General features: G+C 35.1%; 2 protein-coding genes and 1 pseudogene across 8 annotated transcripts in view; 1 reads left to right on the top strand and 2 right to left on the bottom strand.

Moving 5' to 3' along the window:
• LOC149776277 (inositol hexakisphosphate kinase 1-like) overlaps positions 1 to 22,442 on the top strand; it is a 91,385-nt gene that overhangs the window by 40,605 nt on the left and 28,338 nt on the right. For 4 of the 7 annotated variants that reach the window (XM_089942716.1, XM_089942718.1, XM_089942720.1 and 1 more), the window contains exon 2: positions 19,137 to 19,405. In XM_089942716.1, coding sequence (XP_089798842.1) covers positions 19,219 to 19,405 — 187 coding nt within the window. In that variant the 5' untranslated portion in view covers positions 19,137 to 19,218. Of the gene's footprint in view, positions 1 to 1,529; positions 1,637 to 8,056; positions 8,283 to 8,636; positions 8,779 to 9,878; positions 10,020 to 19,136; positions 19,406 to 22,442 lie in introns of those variants that run through there. The other 3 variants (XM_089942715.1, XM_089942717.1, XM_089942719.1) reach the window with 3 other exon arrangements.
• LOC149776278 (uncharacterized) lies at positions 8,868 to 9,585 on the bottom strand (annotated as a pseudogene).
• On the bottom strand, positions 9,581 to 13,495 carry LOC149776279 (uncharacterized). Its single transcript, XM_089942721.1, has 4 exons — positions 11,801 to 13,495; positions 10,983 to 11,122; positions 10,652 to 10,702; positions 9,581 to 9,839 (listed from the first exon to the last, which is right to left on the bottom strand). Exons 1-4 carry the CDS (start codon positions 11,972 to 11,974, stop codon positions 9,809 to 9,811), a joined length of 396 nt encoding a protein of 131 aa, XP_089798847.1. The 5' UTR covers positions 11,975 to 13,495; the 3' UTR covers positions 9,581 to 9,808.

Below are 22,442 nucleotides of genomic sequence, written 5' to 3' on the forward strand. Positions count from 1 at the left end.
ACAAAATATATCGTTATCTGAAAACAAAAGATTTCCTAGCATGTCATGCAAAGCTTGAATGTGTGTGCCTGAATAAGTAGGACTGGAACAAATAAATAGAAAGTACATTATAGGTCAGACATGGAAATTAATTTCACATGAAGAAATTTGACTCGACGCCTATCGCGTGTATTTGAAGTTATTTCCCCTTTTGCTTCCTGTAATGCATTCCTGAATCGGACTTTCCTTCGTGTTCAAAGATGATAAAATAGTTCACATAATGTCAAAATTGTAATATACTGCGACAGATTAGGTCATCCCAATCCTATCGCTCTTTTAAGTCATTGATATTTATATGATCAGCCTATGAAAGTGAGGCGAATTTACGAAAATGGTGGGGTGGAGTACTGTTTTTAAGAGTGAGTTTAATCTTCTAAGCTTCAATATTTTGAGCAAACGTTTTGTTATATAATAAAAAGAAAATATTCTTTTCTTGCATAAATATAGGATATATTTTATTTTGCGATACCAAAAACGATATAATGTAACAATGTGGCTTGTTTAAATATCACGTTTTTTTATTTTTAACCACACAATGTCTAGATCCGATATTTACGCAGGAAAAGAAAATACGTTCTATGTACTTTTACTTTTCTACATTATGAGTTGTTACTTTTCTACATTATGAGTTGGAGGCCCGCTATTGCACTGCATATTGGTTATGCTGATACGTGCATTGCATATTGGTTATAATGACACGTGCATTCCATACTGGTTAAGCTGACATACATTTTATAATGGTTAAGCTGTCACATGCTGGTCAAGTTGACAGATACATTTTATAACGGTTAAGCTGTCACATGCATTTCACACTAGTTATTATGACACATGCATTTCATATTGGTTACGATGACACATGCATTTCATATTGGTTATGATGACACGTCCATTCAGTACTGGTTAAGCTGTCCGATACATTTTATAACGGTTATGCTGTCACATGCATTTCACACTAGTTATTATAACATATACATTTCATATTGGTTCTGATGACACATGCATTTCATATTGGTTATGATTACACATGCATTTCATATTTCATATTGGTTATGATGACACATCCATTTCATATTGGTTATGATGACACATGCATTTTATATTGATTAAGCTGACACGTCCATTCCATACTGGTTAAGCTGTCCGATACATTTCATAATGGCTAAGGTCTCACATGCATTTCACACTAGTTATGATGACACATAAATTTCATACTGGATAAGTGACACATACGTTTCATACTGGTTATGCTGATACGTGCTCCTGATATTATGGAAATCGTCACTACAGTAAACGTTTAAGTTACTGAGCTGATCGTAGCAGCGTTTATTTGTATTTGGGTCAGAAAACTAGCAGCAGACGACAGTAGACTATGGAAAATCATCTACATATTGTCGCCATTTTCCCAACGTCTCCGTAGGAATGACTGGTATCTGGCAATCACGAACTGAGTTATCTTTCAAAATCAAATGCAGACTTTTTCATGATGATAGGCTGCGATGGATGTCAACATATTCTCTGGTCGATCATAACGCAAAGACAACAAGATTTGTACGCACTCGCAATGATAATAATGGCGGACGCAGGAGCTACGGAGAGGGTTCGTAATCGATTTTTTTCTGTTTTATTCACATGACGACAATAATACTGATGCTGGGAATAGTCCTACGGAGTGTGTAATAATGAATTCCTTGAGATTTGGCTGAAAAAGAAAAACGATCACTAGTGGACGACAAAGTAGGTAAATTTTGCTTTTTGAAGAAGAATTTGAGATTTTTGGAAATTATCTCAACACTTGTGGTCAGTTAAAAAGCTTGCCATGAACGAGAGAGAGAGAGAGAGAGAGAGAGAGAGAGAGAGAGAGAGATTGTCCCCTATTGAGAATAAAGACCCATACCCATATGACCGATCACACATCTCGATCAGAAATTATTCATGAAGGCATAGTTATTCATGCATTACAGGCACATTCGCTTGGCGACATCTCTAAATGCAGTCAGCCTTGATTCCTCATACAAATATACCCCGGACAAAGCAGAAAATACCATCCCTAGCTCCTACCGGAAGATGTGTGTATAATGAGCAGGCTTCGCCTGTCCGGAAAATTTAATACTGTATTTTCTTATCTTTAATACGTTTTTTTTTCAGTGTTCTTAATGATAAAAAGCATGTTATTGGAGAATGTCCAGTCATTAGCAATGTGACTCATTCTACGATCGATTCGTTATCCAGCTGCGGTTTTTTTCAAGTTATCAAGATCATTTGATAAACTGTGCATAAAGCGTGCAACGTGTTTTATATTTCTGTTCTGATTTAACTTTATCTCTTTATTTGATGAACTATGTGTAAATTGCACAATGTTTTAGGCATGGTTGCGCTTGAGCTCTGTTGTTGTTGTAGGGTTTAACGCCATTTTTCAGCACAAGATAGGCTATACATGGCGGCCAGTATAAATGGTGGAGGAAGACCCCGGGATAACCCCTGAAAGAACCACCGACCCATGAGAAGCAACTGGCAAGCTTTCTCACGTACCCAAATTGGCTGAGTTCGAGACTCTAACCCACGCAGAGGTGAGATAGCAGTCGTCCGCTTTAGACCACTTGGCCACTCAGGGCCCCTCTTGAACAATGTTACTATATTTTAGGCATGGTTAATCTTGAACACAGTTTAAATATTTTAGGCATGGTTGTTCTTGAACACTGTTACAACAGTGTAGGCGTGGTTGTTCTTGAACTCTGTTACATTATTTTAGGTATGGTTGTTCTTGAGCTATGTTACTATATTTTAAGCATGGTTGTTGTTGAGCTATGTTACTATATTTTAAGCATGGTTGTTGTTGAGCTCTGTTACTATATTTTATGCATGGTTGTTGTTGAGCTCTGTTACTATATTTTAGGTATGGTTGTTCTTCAGCCCTGTTACTATATTTTAGGTATGGTTGTGCTTGAACCTATTTCTCGAATATGTTTTTATTTGAAAAAATCATCCTTATTATTAGTATTAGTTCCTATTGTTCTTGTCATTGTCGTCGTCATCGTTGCAGCCGTTGATCTTTCTCCAAGAATTTCGGCCATTCTGGTTGATACATACATACATTCATACATACATACATACATACATACATACAGCTCTTTTACAACGGTAAAGTAGGATGACTTTCTCTATTACAAATTAGGCAAGTTCCCTATCTTTTTCTTGGAATCTGCAGAAATAATTGGCGAGGGGTATATGATTATTACGTGCAACTACACAAACCATAAACTTATTTTTTCGTCTTCATAATATAGGATGCAAAAGTCAATTGTAATATTAGTACGTGTCCGTATTTTTGGTCACATTAATTTTGCGTCACTCCATTATAGTTGCCTAGCCTCAGCAGGTATTAGGAATTGACTGTATATATATATATATATATATATATATATATATATATATATATATATATATATATATATATATATATATATATTGATTTGTTTCTGTCAGTTCGTCCATCTGTACTATCGAATGTCCGTCCCTGGAAGCTTGTTAGCACGATTAATCAAAAGTCACCAAACAAAGAAATATGAAATTGCAAAGGCATTTTTCTCTCTTTGTGTAGATCGTCGAGTTGATTAGATTTCTAAGCGTTGTAAATGATTTGGGGGGATATATTTTACTTTTTTTCATACATGTTTGGATTCAGACATTTTTGGTGCAAAAATAGTACCAAAAAAAAATAAATAAATATAAATGGCTAATGAAATTTCACCGGCATGGTTCTGAGAAGGTTGAAATGACATAATTAAAATTCCTCACTATTCGAATGATTTTTGTCTTTCTTACACATATTTGTGCCGTTTCGGATTGAGACCTTTTAGTTTCAAACTTATTTTATCCGTTATACAAAACAAACATAAACATTTGCACGCAAAAAACCACATGACATGCACAGTTTTTATTTCCTGTGTATGTTTTTATGCATGTGAAGATAACCCAATTAGATTTTCCCATTTCTGGGTTACCCAGAAAATGATGAGCTCTGTCAGGTGACGGTTGTAGGAGAGTATATAGAGATGATTTGATTAGATATTTTCTCCTATTTAAATGATTTTCGTTAGCTTCATATTTTTATCTTCTGTACACCTTTGTATGCAGTGAGATATACATGTTTTATTCGTACAATGAGATATACATGTTTTATACACAGTGAGATATTCATGTTTTATAGACACAATGAGATATAGATATTGTATTCATACAGTGAGATATACATATTTTATAGACACAATGAAATATATTTTATTCATACAATGAGATATACATGTTTTATAGATACAATGAGATATACACATTTTATTCATATAATGAGATATACGTTTTATACACACAATGAGATATACATGTTTTTTACACATAATAGTAGTTTTTCTCTTTTCATGGTATGATTTACTAATATCTGGTATTAATCTTAAGATCGTAGTTCATCTTTGTTGCAGTAACAAACAAGGATGATATATATATATATATATATATATATATATATATATATATATATATATATATATATATATATATATAAACTTGTATTTTTATGTCAAAGCTCCCAGAATTTTACTAGAGGCATTTGAGTATGTTCTTTCGGTCTTTGAAATTACCTGTCAGATAACAGTGACGTGTATATTTTCATAAAGGCTACATTCCTATTTATAACATTTTGCAAGCATTAGAATGAACTTTCAGCATTAAGAGGTTAGTGTTAGGACTAGTCTGCCTGGTGTCAGGATAATGTGACTGGGTGGGACATCATGCTACATGTCTGCGGCATGATGCCCCAGCGCTAGACATCACTATAAACTGCCACATTGCAAACATAGTAGTGATATGACTGAAACATTGTTAAAGCTACGTTAAATATCCAAATCACAACTACAACCTTGCTGTATATCATGTATTAAGTCAGGTCACATACCTTGCGCAGAATACACAGGATTTGTCATTTCTATTGTTAAGTGAATGTCAGTCTGTTTCATAACGTTCCATTAGTGTTTTATTACTGCATCTGTGTTTTGTCACGTAACTATCGATCAAGATTTTTTTGGTCAGATATGATTTTAGATTTTGCAAATTTCAAATGTAGGCCAACGTCTAAGCAGCTGGCATTTATTTTCCTGAGATTATTTGATATGCTTTTCTAACAATCTTGGAAAATTTGATGCATCGCTGTCATAGGAATGAAGTATCTCATATCGCACATTGAAGTGTACTTTTCTAGTCTTTGATACGTTTTCCAAAGGCAAAGTGCGTTCTTATCGCGATAGGCAGATTCATTATGCTATTGCAAACGCTTGTTTGCGCTGTTAGTTCTTCATTTCCAAAATCACATGATAAGCTCGCCATATAACTTATTTTATCTTGTTACCGTTAAGGATTTCTTGGCACAAAGCAGTAAAAAAAAATTGTCCGTAAGTTTTTAAGCTCTTTATTATTTAAGAAATTGACAATAATTAGTCAGTAAGTTTATGAGATCTTTTATTATTTAATAAAATTACCTTAATTTATCTGTAAGTTGATAATAGCTTTTATTATTTAATAAAACAAGGTAAATTTGTCTTGTTCTTAGTTTACAAATAGGTATTTTTATGTCTTTTTAAACGAGACTAGCGAAACAATGTATCGTATATTTCTATACGCATTTTTAACAGAAAGGAACGCATCTGCAAAGTATGATCCAAAACAAAATCTTCAATTGATATTTTGTCCTTGAATAGCAGTGTCTTTGATCTGACGGATCCGTTCTTCTATGATCTGTTTTAGTGTATTGCTTGCACTAAATCAAGTATTCCGTGTCCTTATTTTTGGTTCAGAGAAGAGGGTACTGAGTTATGATCTGACTTGACATGGTACGGCGTGAAATTCTCGAAGGTTCCGCTGCATGAATTTTTGAACTGGTGGTATGTAGTCCGTTTATCTGGCTATCTTTGCGTATACACATATGCCCTTTGCGTCTGATTTGTCAATTCTTTTTTATTTTAATGTGTTCGCAGGTAGGTATTTATTTTAAGTGAAAATTGGTATGTCTGTTTTTAAAATGGCCTGTAATTTGTCTTCTTAGTTTCTAAAGTTTCTTTATCGCAAGACTGAATAGCATAGATGATAATCACAAGATCTTTTTTATAGTTGCAAAGATCGAAATTGAGTAGATAAGCCCCACCCCCTTAGAGATTGTTACTGCGAACCCCAAGCTCCCCATTAAAATGGTTGAATCATCACAGAATACAGGTACCATGTCAGATTCTCTCTCGCGTATTCCCAATGACATTTCGCTTAAATAACTCCCTGATCAGGAGAAACTTTCCAGTAAAGTATTGCAGAAGGGCTTGAACTACTTTACGCAAGGATATATACACGAGATCAACGTTTTGGGGTTTGAAAATAAGATTCGCGTAGCAGCGAGATGCTGGCCATCTATGGTGAAAAACCAGTCTCCGCACCGTCTGCACGTTGAAATTATGGAGGAAAAGTGTGAAGATGCATGCAGTTCATATAAAACGGGGTAAGATTTAATGTTTTGAATTTTTTATGAACTATTTTTAATGTTTAAACAGTTTAAATACCCTGATGTAATGGCAACTGTTATAGTACAAGTCATAGGCGTTCGGTACCGAGTAGTACAGTAATGTTTGTTATTTTTCTTCAATTTGATTGCACATACTTTAAAATGGCGAGTATTCACTTTATTTGGATCCACATACATCCATATTCCTTTAGAAAGACATTATATACAAACTGTTCGAGAAATACATTCGGCAAAAACAAATGTTAAATTACGTAAATGGATATATTTGGATGGTCAACCTAAAGGTTGTTGTTGTTGGGTTTAACGACATGTTTCAGCACACGATAGGCTATGCATGGCTGCCATTATTAATGGTGGAGGAAGAACCCGGGGAAAACCCCGGGAAAAACAACCGACCAACGAGAAGCTACTGGCATGCTTTGTCACATACGCACATTGCCCGAATCGTAGACTCGAACCCACGCAAACAGAGGTGAGATGGTAGTGATCCGTAACGGAGAGCGCTTTAGACCACTTGGCCACTCGGGGCCCACAACTTAAAGGTTGTTAGCGTGCAGTAATCTCATAATGAAAGCTGCAACTGTTGAAAATAAAAATCGTATTATCATGCTAGCTGTTGATTTCACCGGAGGTCCTTTTATCTTGACCCAATTTAGTACCTGGCCACCTTTGTAAACGTCCACAGTGATCAATAATTTTAGTCTGGGGTCATCCGTATATGACATGACGTAACTTGGGTGGATTTGTTTTGTACCCCGCCCCGGCCCCGTCACAAAACTCAACCCCCTCGTATGACGTCACAATGCTTTGACACCCCCAACTAATACAAATTTTTAAAATTAAAATTTGTTTAAAATCCAATTGCATTAGAAAAACAATATGACACTGCATTCTTAATTATTTTTCTAGTAGATATGGCGCTGATGTTTTTGTGACGTCGCATTTTTTAAATAACCAACCCCCATCATCATACTTGTCCAATTCCCTTTGGTGTATGACGTCATATCAGGATGGCCTCTGGATGATTTTTGATAGCATTTAAGGTGCAAAGCCTCCATTAGTTAGGATTGAATAGACTTTTCATAACTATATTACTATTCAGTTTTAGAAAAATTAATATTTATTTTCAGATGAGTAAATTCACTTACATGACCATGCTGACATATAGTATACTTGAATACTAAGATTACATATGTTAGAAATCTCAGGCAGCAGCACTAAAGACAAACAAAAAACAGTATCTGACATGTTTTATTTTTAATGTCACTGGGAAGATTTACTAATTGCAGTTAGCAAAATTGTAACTTTGACACATGTTGTTTCGAAATGTAATAAATAATCTATAAATACTTCCTCTGGTATTTTACAGAGTGGTGTAAGCAGTATGTTTCAGATACATGCAGTGATAACATTTATTTTACTAATTAATGTGTATGATATCTGAAAAATGTATTGTTGCAGGGTCAGTGGGCATTGCTCTCATGTATTAGAGCTAATTAAGTCCCTACAGGGTTTCAAACTACATAACTTCACCACTGTTCCTAACCAGTTGAGCTGCACCTCAGCAATGACATGTGCCAAGGGGATCGAAAATAAAACCAGTGCCACTTAAGCATACCTTGGTTGCTAGACCGAAAGAGAATAGGAAAAGGAAGCCAGTGGTTTGCCAGAGAGATATAAACAAATGGTATGAATTTAAAATACAAATTATTTACCAACAGAAATACTTGTTCAAAATTTTATTGTATATGAAACATAGAGTTAACTATTTACTTCCAGATTAAAATAAACACAATAAACAATATAGCTTTAATACTATGTTTTTATTCATCATGCTGATGCAACATACTTGAATTGATGTGTAATAGAAAAATAGTCCTGTAAATGTACAATACAATGTCATCAAATATAACAAGTAATAAGGTGTGCATTAAGAATATGTGCAAAAATTATAGATGTCTGAAATAGACACTGATATGAAGTAAACACAGAAAGAACATTGTTTAACATTATTATTTTATTGCATTTCTTTTACATTTAGAGTATTGAAAGTGGATGAAAAGGACATGTCTTGTCTCTCTAGTCTGAAGGGAACACCCCTAGAGTGTAGCATTGCACAAAACATTCCTAAAGTATCAACACCTCTAGGAGATGTGCAGATCGGGTCAAGATTGTTGTATCAGGTACTATCATAGTATATTCAGTGTTCATCCCTAACAAATACATCTTGAGTGTTAGAAGACAACACACTGTCCATATTTTGTTATCCTTTTCATAAACGTTTGTACAATTTAACATAACATATGAGACGTTCTATATGTACCCTATGTTTGGCTATTTTGTTAGTCAAAAGTGCCTCAGAAGCTGTCATTTGCCTGCTAGCCAGTGTGAATGGTGGAATGTTTATATTCAAACCTAGTTCATTTATTTCTTTTGCAATGTTAAAACCTTCGTCTACCATTATGGCATCTCTTTCTTTAATATAACCAACTGATTTTAGTGTTTTAAGCATATCATAAAAACCAGATTGTTCTGTGATAGATTTATTCGAAACTGATCCTGAAAATTAATTCTGAAACAAACATTACAGAACCATTAGGAATCACAACCTATCAACCCCTTTAGAGTTATTGCAGATTTATAATCACTGTACAACTGGCTCTGTAGTCAAAGTGCACATGGACTTTGAGTTTTAACTTCAGTTCCATCCATAATAATAATGGTAGTGGAAAAATCTTTCCTATATTAAGGTAGCACATTTTTTTATTATAGTATCTTTATGTGGCCAAATTGAAAGCTGGCCAAGTTTTAAATACAGAAGAATGAGCCATGTTAAACACAACACTAGCTGACTGTGCTGAGAGTCCAAACCTTGTGGCCAAATCTTTTAAACTAAAACCATGCCTAAGCCTACATATTGTTAGAAACAGTCCATCTTCCTGGCTAAAGCTTTTTGTATCCCTTTGTCCTGGTCCATATTTGACTGGATACTATAGGGGCTACAATGGCCAATAAAGCTAAATATATTATGTATGTGATTCATATTTAAACATATTTTTCAGTGTTTTTTTTTTATACTTCACAATTGATACACTCAATGTTTGTTTCTGGCAATTATTTTCTTCAGATGGTGAATTTCTTTACCTTTTGATGACACTTTAAGTTGAAGCTCTTGTATCTCTCTTGAACAATCTGAGCCTTAGATCCTGATTCTCAGCTGCTAGCATATCTATTGCTGATATCCCTGAAAAAATAAGAAAGGTATTTCTTTTCTTCATTTCAGACAAAGTACCCATGAGAAACTACAGAAATAACTATGGACTGTGGTAATAAATCTGTGACAAGGGCTTTTCCAGTGTGTTTGCCAAATGTGTTCAAACCACTCATTGAGAAGACAAAGTGCATAAATCTATGTGACACTGAGGTACAGACAAGGCATCAGTCCTTACTGAATGACTGGTTTCATGACAGAAAAAAACAGACATACAGATCTAATTTTGGAAAAGTAATATCAAGGAAATCTAAACACAGTGATAAGTTTATTAACAGTTTATTTTCAAAAAGTGATGTGAAAGCCAAAAATCTTGAATATGGTAAAAGACACGAGAAAACTGCTTAAGAAAAGTATCTTGAATTGTATCCTTCTAGGCATTTCCATGAGTGTGGCTTTTTTGTTAATAATGATTTTTCATTTCTGGGTGCCTCGCCTGATGGGAAACTATGTGACAATGGAGTATGTGGAAATTAAGTGCCCCTTCTCTGCTAGAAAAATGACCATTGAATAAGCATGCAATGATATACCAGATTTCTATTTACAAAAGGATGAGCATGTATCAATGGAAACACATATTTACTATGCACAGATTCAAGCACAACTTATGGTTACAGTCTTGAATTTTGTGAAATCATTGTGTACACACAGGAGGATATGTATGTGGAAAGAATTAAACCAGACATTCCATTTATGACTTCATTGTTACAAAAGTTGCCTGAAGTTTACAGAGATTGTGCAATTCCATATCTGCAATCTTCCGAATAAGTGATTAAAATACTTACATGGGTTTCAGTCTGTGTAGACACCCCCAATTCATATCTGGACTGTTCAATCTGTAAGAAATAAATACTTATGCACAAAGATGTGAGGCAACAAGTAGTTTTCATATATATATATATATATATATATATATATATATATATATATATATATATATTGGGAAGCATGGCAATATAATTAAAACACTATTCAAACAGTATCAATTCATTAACTTGCTAACTTTGTATATTTATTTTAAGATTAATGTCTGAATTTATTCAGAAATTAAACTATTAAACTTGTTAAATTTCATATGTAAAAGATTAATAAAGCTTGACGTATTCTGTGAGTTACTTGGCCCTTATGTAGTTGTGTTTTCTTTGTTGTGAAGAAGATCTATTCACTGGAAGTTTTCTTGCTGGCATGGTATGTGAACCATGAGCTTGAATGGGGTTTGAGTAATTCTCAGTTGGTCCATTTCCTCCAAAAAAGTGCTGAAAAATATGTGTATTTACAAAACAATGCATTATATCATAATCAAAACAGCAAAGTAAATCTGACGTTTTATATTAATATTAGCAAAGAAACATTTTATATCTATATTTTAATTTAGATGTATGGACAATTTAGTCTGAAATAAAGAATTAATATTCTTATACAAGACCTAGTCATAACATAAATATATGCTCCATTATACATGCACTGACAATAACCCAATATATTAACCTGTTGTTAATTCCTTCAATACAAGATAAAAATATAAAGAGGGCTGGTATGGGATAAATGTATATTTGTAATTAAAGCACTAATATTACAGGGTGACCTGGATGTCCGAGTGGTTAAAGGCTCTGGTTGTCACCTTTACTGGTCACTGCCATATTACCTACGTCCACATAGGTTCCTATTTCAGGCTCGGCTAATGTGGGTATGTGAAATAGCTTTTGAGTAGCTTCCCGTGAGTCTGTGCTTCTTTCTGGGTTTTTCATCCACCCGATAAACCTGGTTGCAATGTATAGCCTATGATGTACTGAAAAAATATAGGTGAAGCTATGATAACAACAAAGACGTAAACCAGCCTTACGAAGTGTGTATTAGATATTTTTCTATTTAACCTTACATTCGACAATAATACATATATTTATTTACCATAGTGAAATCTAAATTTGAGTTACCTTTGAGCAAACGGCCTTGTTTTGGTTTATTCTGGCGATATTAAGCTGTTCGTGTGGTCGACCACATGCTTTGATCCATCGTTTCACCTTTTCCAAATCAAGTTTTGGAGTCGGAAAACATATAAAACAGCCTGTTTCCAACTTTTCCGGATATCTTTCATCTGCATTGTACATTCCTCATGCACATCGAAGCACCATTTTGTCAATATATCGCAAAAATCACAAGAGTCTGTAATGGAGCTGTATTTTCACCACACGTTTGTTTGTGGGTAAAACATGGCGGATGTTACCGTAGCACCGGACGCTCTTATGCGGTTGGTCAATATTTTTGGATTTGATTGACAGGTTGGAACTAGGATATGTTTTATGTAACTTTCCTTCTTCTGAGTCAGTAGTATGCGACTCCGCTGTTCTTTGTGTATCACATGTAAGTACTAAGCAGGTGGACTGGATAAAACAAATGCCTGGTGATAAAGCGGTATTGTAATTCCAGATGTAGATCAGGAAAACTCGTTTTGGAGTTCGGACGCAAATAAGCAGGCAAGGAGTCTGTGGGATGGAACCCTTTTTGGAGGCACAGGGGGAGAATTCATTGGAAGCTCCTGCATTTTAAGTTTTCAAAGCATGAGTTTAACATCTAACTTAATACATACGTTCTGGTTGTTTCGCGCTAATTTCGTTCTTTTTTTTTTCTTTTCTTTTTTATTTGGGGTGAGGAAAGGCGGGTGGGTGAGCGCGCAGGTGCCCCACTGGCCCCGGTTCCGCCCCTGGACTCTACAACTTTGATTACTTAAAACAATCAGTCCACACATAGTTGTAAAAATCTGTGCATACGTAGTTATAATACCCGGTATACACTAGTTTTGATAATTATAATACATATAGTTATAATAATTAGAATACATGTATTTATGATTATTAGTACACGTATATTTATGATGATCACTAAACATTTAGTTATTATTATTAAAAACGCATTTTTTTTCTCTTCATATCGTGACACTTTTAAGCACGTTGTTAAGAATGTTATTATGTATGTTCTTCATTTTTAATCTCCAACAAGCGTATTAATTTAGTATGATGCAACATGCAGATTAAAAGGCCTCACTGTTTTTAGAGAGAAATATCATATCTGGGTACCACAGGGCAGAGCAAAAGTTCCCTTCTTGTTGATGCGTAATTTTGGTGTTTGTTATGGACTGATAAACCAGCAATCCATCCAGTAAACCTCGCATTTTTTTAAAAATATTTTTTTTTTTTTGCATGATTGAACTGCATGCTTAGACGTACGTCCGTGCAATACATTAGGCACCAACAATTTAGCTTGCAAGAATAATATAATCTTTTGTATGTACCTCTGTAGGATATGGATGTTTTGTATGTGCTTGTGAAGGATAGGGATGTTTTGTATGTGCCTGTGTAGGATAGGGATGTTAAACTCGAGAATCAAATATCTGCATCAGATAATGGATGGTCGAAGTCAGAGTGGAGTATTGTGTGTGCAACTTTAAAGACAGTAAGACACTGATTACAATTTTCTTCACCTTAAGATAAAACATGAAAAGTTAAGCTTACACTCAAACGTCAGTGTAAACCTTTGAATGACTTTTAAACACATGTCATCATACAAAGTACAGTGGTCGAGATAAAGGGAATGAAATACGCCCGAATTTTGTACTGAAGATACTTTTACAATGATACCAATGTCTTTTTCCACCCGAAGTGGATTTCAGAATCTGTATTTGTAGATAGGTCATGTCGGCGGGGGTGGGGGGTGGGGGAGGCACTAACTCCAACCGCTGTACGTGTTTGGGTGTAAATGTGTTTCAGATAAACCTAATCTTAGTTATAATGAAAGCCACTGATTAAGATCTGGTGAAAATCACGGAGCTTTTACTATTTTTGTGTGAGCTATAATCACAGAAGGTCATGTGATAAAAGTCGAGTCTCGTGATGAATTAAATATTTCCAAAGTTGTTCAAGACTGGAAAGCATGATCAGTCATGATCGAAAACATTATATTTTAGACTTTAATTACTTCACTTGAGCACCTTGCATTGAAGATTAGTACACACACACACACACACACTGATTGATTGGATTTACGTCGCGTGCGCCCAGAAAGGCATGTGCGACGGGTTGATTACCGCCCAGCGAGATGCTAAATGTTCATGGGGGAAGGAATTAGTGCCACATCCCCCAGGCATTTATGTGCTCAAGAATGTAGCCGTCAGGTCGTAGGGCTATATGTCTCTAACGACCTGAACGAAGGGCTTTTTTGAGTGGAAATGGGCCCAACACACACTCATGTTAACAATGAGCTGATTTCAGTCCGTTATTGACTGTATTAGATGTCGACCCAAGCAGTATGTAACGCCCGTTGCGATTGGTCGCAACGATGACATCGCATCGGGACACCTAGCTTTAGGCGGATGAAAATTATTCCACATCCCCGTTATACGATGTCCGAGATAGGCTAGAGGGCAAGGAACTCGGCATGCCAACCATTGATGTCGTGCACTCCCAATAACGCCAGCCCGTACTTAGTCTAATTTAGTCTAGTTGTACTAATGGACAATAAACAATGCCAATAATGTGTTAGCCACCTGTGCAATTGGGTCAGATCAAAACAAGTTGTAAAATTTTCCTACGTCCTAACAATGGTAACAATTTTAGTACATAGTGTACGTTGGTAGATGCCCTACAAATTTTTAATAACTAATATGTCTGAGTGACATATAAAAGTTTGGTCTTGGTTAGGTCATAAATGGTTTGAATTTTGAACAGGTGGATTCAAGGATCAAGTTAGTGTACATAATAGTTTTATCGAAACGGGATACCAAGCCAAAATGGTTCCCTGGATAAGAGGCAATAGTGGCAGCCCTTGGAAGGGCATTTTTAAGTAGGAGTTCCCCGTTTTTCTTTTGCTTCTTTGCGTTTTTCTAGTCCTTTTTCATCTGATGTAATTTCGGGGGAATTGGTAGCTGTGTAGCGTAAAATTGTAGGTAGCTGCTTCTATTAGCTGCTGGACTGGGTAGTTCTTGTAGGCCTCTTGATATAATTGTTTAAGGATTCTGACACCATAGTGCCACTCGCTATTCATTTATTTTTGGTTTTATATATGTTATGTGTTTCATGCGCGCGTTGCACGCTTATTTGTGTCCGACTGAGGCAAGTGAGTTAGTGACCAGGAAAGCAGGCGACCATCTGCAGGCAGGAGTCCGCTCATTCTAGGGTACTGGTCTAAATGGATGTACTTGCACGAATTTTGAGTTTTGGTTCTTGTGTCTGAAATTGTTCTAAAGATGAGCTAGGTTGCATTGGATGGAAAACTCTTTGCTGCTTTAGTGTTAGTATGTTCTGTATCAAACTATCACGCGATGTTTCTCTATTAACCGTTTAGGAGACCAGACATACATCAGTCTGATATATGTGAAATATTCATAACCCACTTTGCTGTACAATACCCTTAACGCACATTACTGTACAATACCCAAAACACACACATTGCTATACAATACCCATAACACACATTGCTGTACAATACCCACAACGCACATTACTATACAATACCCGTAACACACATTGCTGTACAATACCCATAGCGCACATTATTATATGCTCATTTTTTCCCCCGTTAACTTTACATTGTCAGAATTGTTCAATATTTCCCGATACTGAACGCGCGCGACAATCACATATAGCATTCACGTGAATAAAGGAACTACTTTCTATTGTAAACAAACAATGACGCAGACGCCAGCACTTTTGATTTGCAAACAACTCATATACACTCGCGTAAGAGGCTCTTTACGTTGTGGTTGTTTAAATTTGTTTCTGAATGAACTAAAACATATTTCGTGGACTTAAAAAAAAAACCAGCTGTTTTGGCACATTCCGCGTTGATACAATGTTACGGATTTAGGCTAGCTACATTATATAAAAGACGGAAGATTATGTCCTTACAAATAACATACAAGTGACAAGGCATATACTGCCTTCTTTATCTGGTGATAAGAATGGCAAAATAAAATATACTTACAGTTTTACATCCTGAATTTCCTCAAAATGTTTTTTCTTAATTCTGCAAATCCGAATTACATGAGCCATGTCATGGGTTTTCATTCTGGATTACACATTTCGAAACTGTGCTGTAATTTCGATGATAAGTGCAATTGCATCCTCCTTACTGCACTCAAAATGAAATAAGCATTAAATTCCATAGCGTCTTTTTGCTAATTGCAATTGAAAGGCTTCATATTTTTCCCACGTTATGATTTCAAACATTCAATGACAGAAACAGAAACACATTTGCAGACGTAAACACGCTTCTGCCGCGCCACTTCAATCCGATGTATTTCATGTGGAAGATGAATCCAGCCCAAAATCACAAACTTTCGTCGAATCGAAACAAAATAGCAAAATATATTCATTCCAGATCAAATGGAAAAGTTGTTACAATGCATTCATTTACAGTATGACTGCAAATTTCAATTTTAACTATACAGGCCATTTTCTTTCGAAAGTTATGTCGAGCGCGCGACTAAGTTCAAATTTATCTGGGCGGAGTTTTATGTGCGCATTAATAATGATGTCATTGTGTAATGACAAATCTGCGCTTGTGTATTTAGTTTGGAATACGGCATTCATTCATTTACGTTGTTTCTTGTAGTTTATTTTGTTTATATAATTAAACCTTAGGTAGAATAAAAAAAATGAGCATATAATAAAAAGGTTACTGCATTTGTATGGGAAAATATGAACTCGTTTTGTCGGAATGATATACTGCACTCACAAGTTCGTGCAGTATTCCATCCAAAAACTCGTTCATATTTTCCCATACAAATGCAGTAACCTATAATTACTATACAATACCCGTAACGCACATTACTGTACAATACCGATAACGCACATTACTTTACAATACCCATAACGTACATTACTATACAATACCCCTAACGCACATTACTTGACAATACCCATAACCCACATTAAGTGGATTCTAATTTTCTCGAATCAGTGTACATGAAAATTCGTGTAAATAGCCTCAAGAGACTGGAAGGTGATAATCAGTAATGCTTGGTTCACTGAAAGATGCTGGTATCTAGTTCATATTGTTTATACCTATTTTGGTTAGTTTAACGTACCATGAAATGTTATTAAGAGTTTTTACATATTATGTACTTCGTTTTGAAATGAGTTCTGGAAGTGGTATATAAATTACAAGTATAATATATGAACTCCATGTCTGTGTGTGTGTGTTTGTGTGTATTTTTTTGTGTTTTCATAATAAGTGTTATTTGTGAATTGGTGTTGAAAACTAGAATTTCTGCCTCTAAATGATCGTCCTTATAAATGCTATCATCAGTTATGGATTTGGGATTATTTTTTTAGAAGACTTTCTTGCCTAGATATCAAAAAGTTTTTCCAAAATGATTTGAACTCTACTAGAATTCATATCTGGATAACAGTGAGGAGGAGAGTGATAATGATGTGAGAATGTAAAAATACTGCGTAACGTTGTCATGGTATTGATGACAAACATCTACGTAACGTTATCAAAAGACTGTATATGAGTCGGCTACACCTGAAAATGGCCGTGCTGCCAAAAGGTAGTGTGTTTATATATATATATATATATATATATATATATATATATATATATATATATATATATATATATATATATATATATATATATATATATATATATATATATATTATCATGGTAATACTGTGCTTTTATGCAGTTCAGTTTTAGGGTGTAAATGCAGGTAACAGTTTTTCTTTGTGCAATCATGTATTCCAGGATAATTTATAACAGACTGTCAACGAGGAATTTTCAATCGCACATTGAACTAAAGTGATATGTTATGTCTCTAAAAACCTATTGTTCATCTAAATCAACACGCAGTTCAGTTAGGCAAATGCAGAATATAGCCTTCTCATCCCTGACACAAAATGTGCGAATCATAAGTGTACATGAGAGCTGGCCTAGCGTTAAAAAAGCTGAGCAGAACAAGTAAACGCAGTCTGAACACTCTAAAATAAATGACCGTACTTAGAATCCATACATATCAGTGAAATTTTGATAACACGTAGACATGCAAAGAGTACGATAATCCTATATTTTTCCATCTTAGCCTTACTCAGAGTAACGTTATATGAAAGATCAAATGTTATGTAAAATTTGAGTTCGATTTTAATTGGTGTGCTTATACAGTACAGTGACCAAGGGCCTGATCATGCTGCAGTTTAGGATAATACTGATCGTCACATCCCCTCAAAGATAATAGGTTAATGATCTTTCTAGAAAATGCTATTTTCAGTTGCATTAACAATACAACTTTTATCCTTTATCATTGGGCGTTTTCATTCAAATGTGATAAGTTTGTAATATACACAACAATCTTACCAGAATCATTCGGACCTTTATAATATCACTACACAACTTTGGTATTCGATGCACTTTGTTGACCATTATACTAAGTCTTGTAGTTTGCCAGCGAAATATCTACACTAGCTAACAGTCCATTTTTCTTTTTATTTGATTGTTTGCTTGTTTGTTGTTATCTTCTTTTGTCGTTTTCTTCCTGGAGGACAGAGAGTTTTTATATCAACATTTTTAGAACTTAACTATTAATAGCCACCATATAGCAAGTATTGTGCTGATGTGCAGGTAAACCCTAATACATACAATCAAGTTAAAACGAGCAACTTCAGTTTGATTCATGAAATACTACTATTGTTGCTGCTACTACTACTACTACTACTACTATTGCTACTTCTACTTCTTTTGCTACTATTACTACTACTACTAACAAACAAGCAAACTAAAAACAAAAAAATTAACTAAATAATTAATTAACAAGTCTTGCCCGGGCACGCAATTATGCAGATGCCTCTGAGTGAAAAATTCAGTCTCCTTTTTTACTGCAGTATTTTATTGTTATAGTTGATTTAATTCTTAACCTTGATATATAAATAAACTCTGAATAGTTCGAATGACGAAAACTAGGAAATCAGTTTATGGGTGCAAAGTGTGAGTCAACATGTTTTTTTAAAATACAATTAGATCATTGCATAATTTATGCTAAACATGCAAAATTAATAATGTTTGAATCCTTTTTTTTGCCAATGTGTTTGTCGTAACTAGGGCAGCCAGCAATGAAATACGCAGTGAAACATTTTATCCAATTTTAGTACAGGAAAAGTTTTATATTCGAAACAGAAACCATTTAGCTCAACTGATAAATGTAGTAGAACGACAGTTTCAGTTGTTGTTTTTATTGTTGCTCTTACTATTTATTATTATTATTATTATTATTATTTTCAGGATGCACAGTGACTGAATAAACCAACTTGAATGTAAAAATCCATGTACATTTGTAAAATCGTGCCTATAATTATCTTCCGGAATGTCTCTTGACGATGGGTCAGAGAGAGTGATGATTCCACTTGCACCTTTCGTGCACCAGGTCGGAGGTCACACATGCGTACTGAAGCTGAATAAATCGGCAATATGCAAACCTATGGTAGACAGAGAGCTGAAGTTCTACAGGGCACTGCCAGATGAAATGAAGGAATTTGCACCAAAATTTCTAGGTGTGTACTTCTGCATGTTCTTGTATGTATGATTTATGGCGGGAAATACTGTATTCATTATAATGAACATATCGAATGTTTTCTTATTTTAATGTGGTATATGGGATACCGCGGTATAAGGGAAATTACCATGTACTGACGTAGTTTACGAGCAGGGCCATACTGGGGGTATTTTTTTTTTCACAACAAATGCACACGCATACACAGTTAGGTATTTCATGATTTGAAACCATATGATAATATGTATGTATCATCGACTAACTAAAATGAAGTAAATTGCTAAATTTACAGCAGAATAAAATATATCAACCCAATTAATTGGATTCACGATGATAACCATGCTTTATGAGCGGCTTTGATAACCTACAATACGTATAATCAGAGAACTGGTTGCATGTAAATAAAATGCATCCTTCATACTCATGGCCTTATCTAGTAAGTTATATTTTAATGACAGTCTCTATGGGTGTCTGAGTCATTTGACTCAGTCCCACTGCCTTCGAAAGAGAAACGTACAGGAATATATTTTTGCTACTGTACCAAACGGGATTTGCTTTGCTTTCGTTATTACCTCACCTGGCTGCGAAGCCTTGACCTTTTGCTTTGGTCGTGCCTCCGTCATGCTTCATGTATCGTTCGTCCATCAACAATTGCATGCTGCCACTATGGACGCCATATTTCGGATTCGACGCTTTCAATATGAGACCATAGGGGCACATCATCAAAATCTCCGTCTACGTCGAGTTTCATAATAAACGCGATTTATTTATACTAATGAGGTGAGCCTTCATATGTCTGGCTTAGCGTGTTGTCACTCTTTAAGTTTAAGTAGTATTTTATTCCGATCTTCAACAGTCAACGCCGCTTGAACGAGGATCCAGTATTTTTTTCAATATTCAGTCAATAGCCTTTCTATTATATGCATATAATCAATCATATTAATCGTTATGTTGTGTTACAGGAATAACACAACTGAAATTAAGATTATTTCGCCGTTTTCTTCTAAAATTTACATGTTGTTATTGCATGATTGAAACCCCAACAATGTACACAATATGACACGTTTCTTTGGTCCTATGTAAGCGCGCAAATACGTGGGGTAATTCTCATTTTGCAGTGAAAAAAATGTTTAAATGGATATAATGTCATCTACCGTTGGCAACGAAACACAAGGAAATATTGAGTTAGTTTTTTTGTTGTGTCACTTTATTGTTGTCGTTAGTGTTTTTAAAACGTACGCGCGCGTGTTTACCCACCGTGACGCTTCACTGAGGTCGCACCTCATCTGCTGCTGTAATTAAATCAGTCTCTCAACCAAAGGTTGTATCAAGGCCTATACGATATCGTGATCGAGGATCATGTACATTTATTGTTAAAAATCCGTATGAGGTTGACTGTGCTGGCGAAAAGAACTTTTTAAATTTAATTATATCCATATCCCCGCTACACCGAGTCTGATGAATATTTCTCAGAGTATGTGTATCAACAACATTAAATACAACTAAAATATTACAGTTATCTCTAATCACTTTAGGTATTTGTGTATATCGTTGAGTAACATAAATCACATCTGTGTTTTTGTGTGTTTCTCTGGAAAATATTCGAGCTGTATTTGATTGTTTATCCAGCATCACATCATCATATACTACTAAATTATTAATAAATCTATCGAGGTCATCTACAGATGGGGCTTCATCAATATCGGTAATTAATTCAATAATATCATTGACATCTTCATTTAACAATTTGTGCATTTTCATTAAAATCTTTAAGTACTTCGTAGCATCGCTGATCATCTACGGATGGAGCTACTAAATACAACTTATCCCATTTGATCCATCTCATTTTCAAGTTAAGTAGCAGTTGTGTTTTACCAGACCCAGATGGACCTATGATAATTGCTCTGATATAATTTGGTAACGCTGGATGATGTTTGACTGGTTCTTGCTTTCTTGTCGCTGATAAATCAATTACATATAATATGAATCTATATTGTGTTCAAAAACAAAAAAATAAAAAGCGGGCGGTTATAGGCAAGTGTGTACTATGTGGTACAAATAAATATAAATGTATTCCCCTGACACAATACGGCGACGATATCGCTACATCGTTAGGAAAATTGGCAGGAATACCATAGGCCAAATACCCGGGAGAAAAAACCTCTTCCAGGATATAATTGTTGTGGTCCTGGAACACGACTTGATATTCGACTTGATAACCAAGATCAGCCAAAACCTGGTGAATATCCAATAAACGCTATTGATAAATCATGTAATATTCGTGATGTAGCTTATAAAGGTAAAGTTCTTCAGCAACGACTTATTGCAGATGTGAGATTAATTCGTGCGTTAAATTCTATAAAAAAAATCTTTCAGAGAATCATTAGCTAATTGGCTGGTAAGATCTGCAATGAAAAGTAAATTATTATTCGGAGCCGGCAATTAATCAACCGATTATTGAAATAATGGAATCGATTTATAATAGCCCAAGAGGATATTGGAAGGGTAGAGCAGCGATTAGTAAACTCGCCGACGCAGGAAATGTTACACGTTCTGCGCCGCTAATTTGTTAGCAAGATGGGCAATATGGCCGAATTATCTACCACCACGTAAACGAATTCAGCATGCAAATTTTGATGTCATAGTTCCAAATCAAGCAGATATTTTATTTTTACCACATGATACTGTGAACATTGGTAGACGTCATTCACGTACATTCAAATACGCGTTGACTGTTGTTGACATGCAAGTAAATATAAGGAAGCGGAACCATTATCAACTAAAACAGCAACTGAAGTTTCATCTGCGTTTGAACGAATTTATCAACGAGGACCCTTGCGATGGTCACAGTTGCTACAGGTTGATCCTGGCAAAGATTTCCTTGGTGCAGTATCATCGTTGATGAAACAACAAAACGTCACAATTAGACGAGGGCATACTGCAATTCATCGTGATCAGGCAATTGTTGAACGATTCAATCGAACGCTTGCCGAGCGGTTTTTTGGATATCAATATGCAAAGGAAATAATTCAGAAAGA

This window comes from Sinohyriopsis cumingii, chromosome 18 (assembly GCF_028554795.1).
Source record: "Sinohyriopsis cumingii isolate HCF-2022 chromosome 18, ASM2855479v2, whole genome shotgun sequence".
NCBI classification, from domain to species: Eukaryota; Metazoa; Mollusca; class Bivalvia; order Unionida; family Unionidae; genus Sinohyriopsis; species Sinohyriopsis cumingii.

Coding starts and splice junctions, on each gene's coding strand:
- LOC149776279 (XM_089942721.1), bottom strand. CDS start 11,974: ATGTACAATGCAGATGAAAGATATCCGGAAAAGTTGGAAACAGGCTGT. Junction 11,123..11,800: donor ACAAGGCCGTTTGCTCAAAG/GTAACTCAAATT, acceptor CATATTTTTCAG/CACTTTTTTGGAGGAAATGG. Junction 10,703..10,982: donor CACAACTACATAAGGGCCAA/GTAACTCACAGA, acceptor TATTTCTTACAG/ATTGAACAGTCCAGATATGA.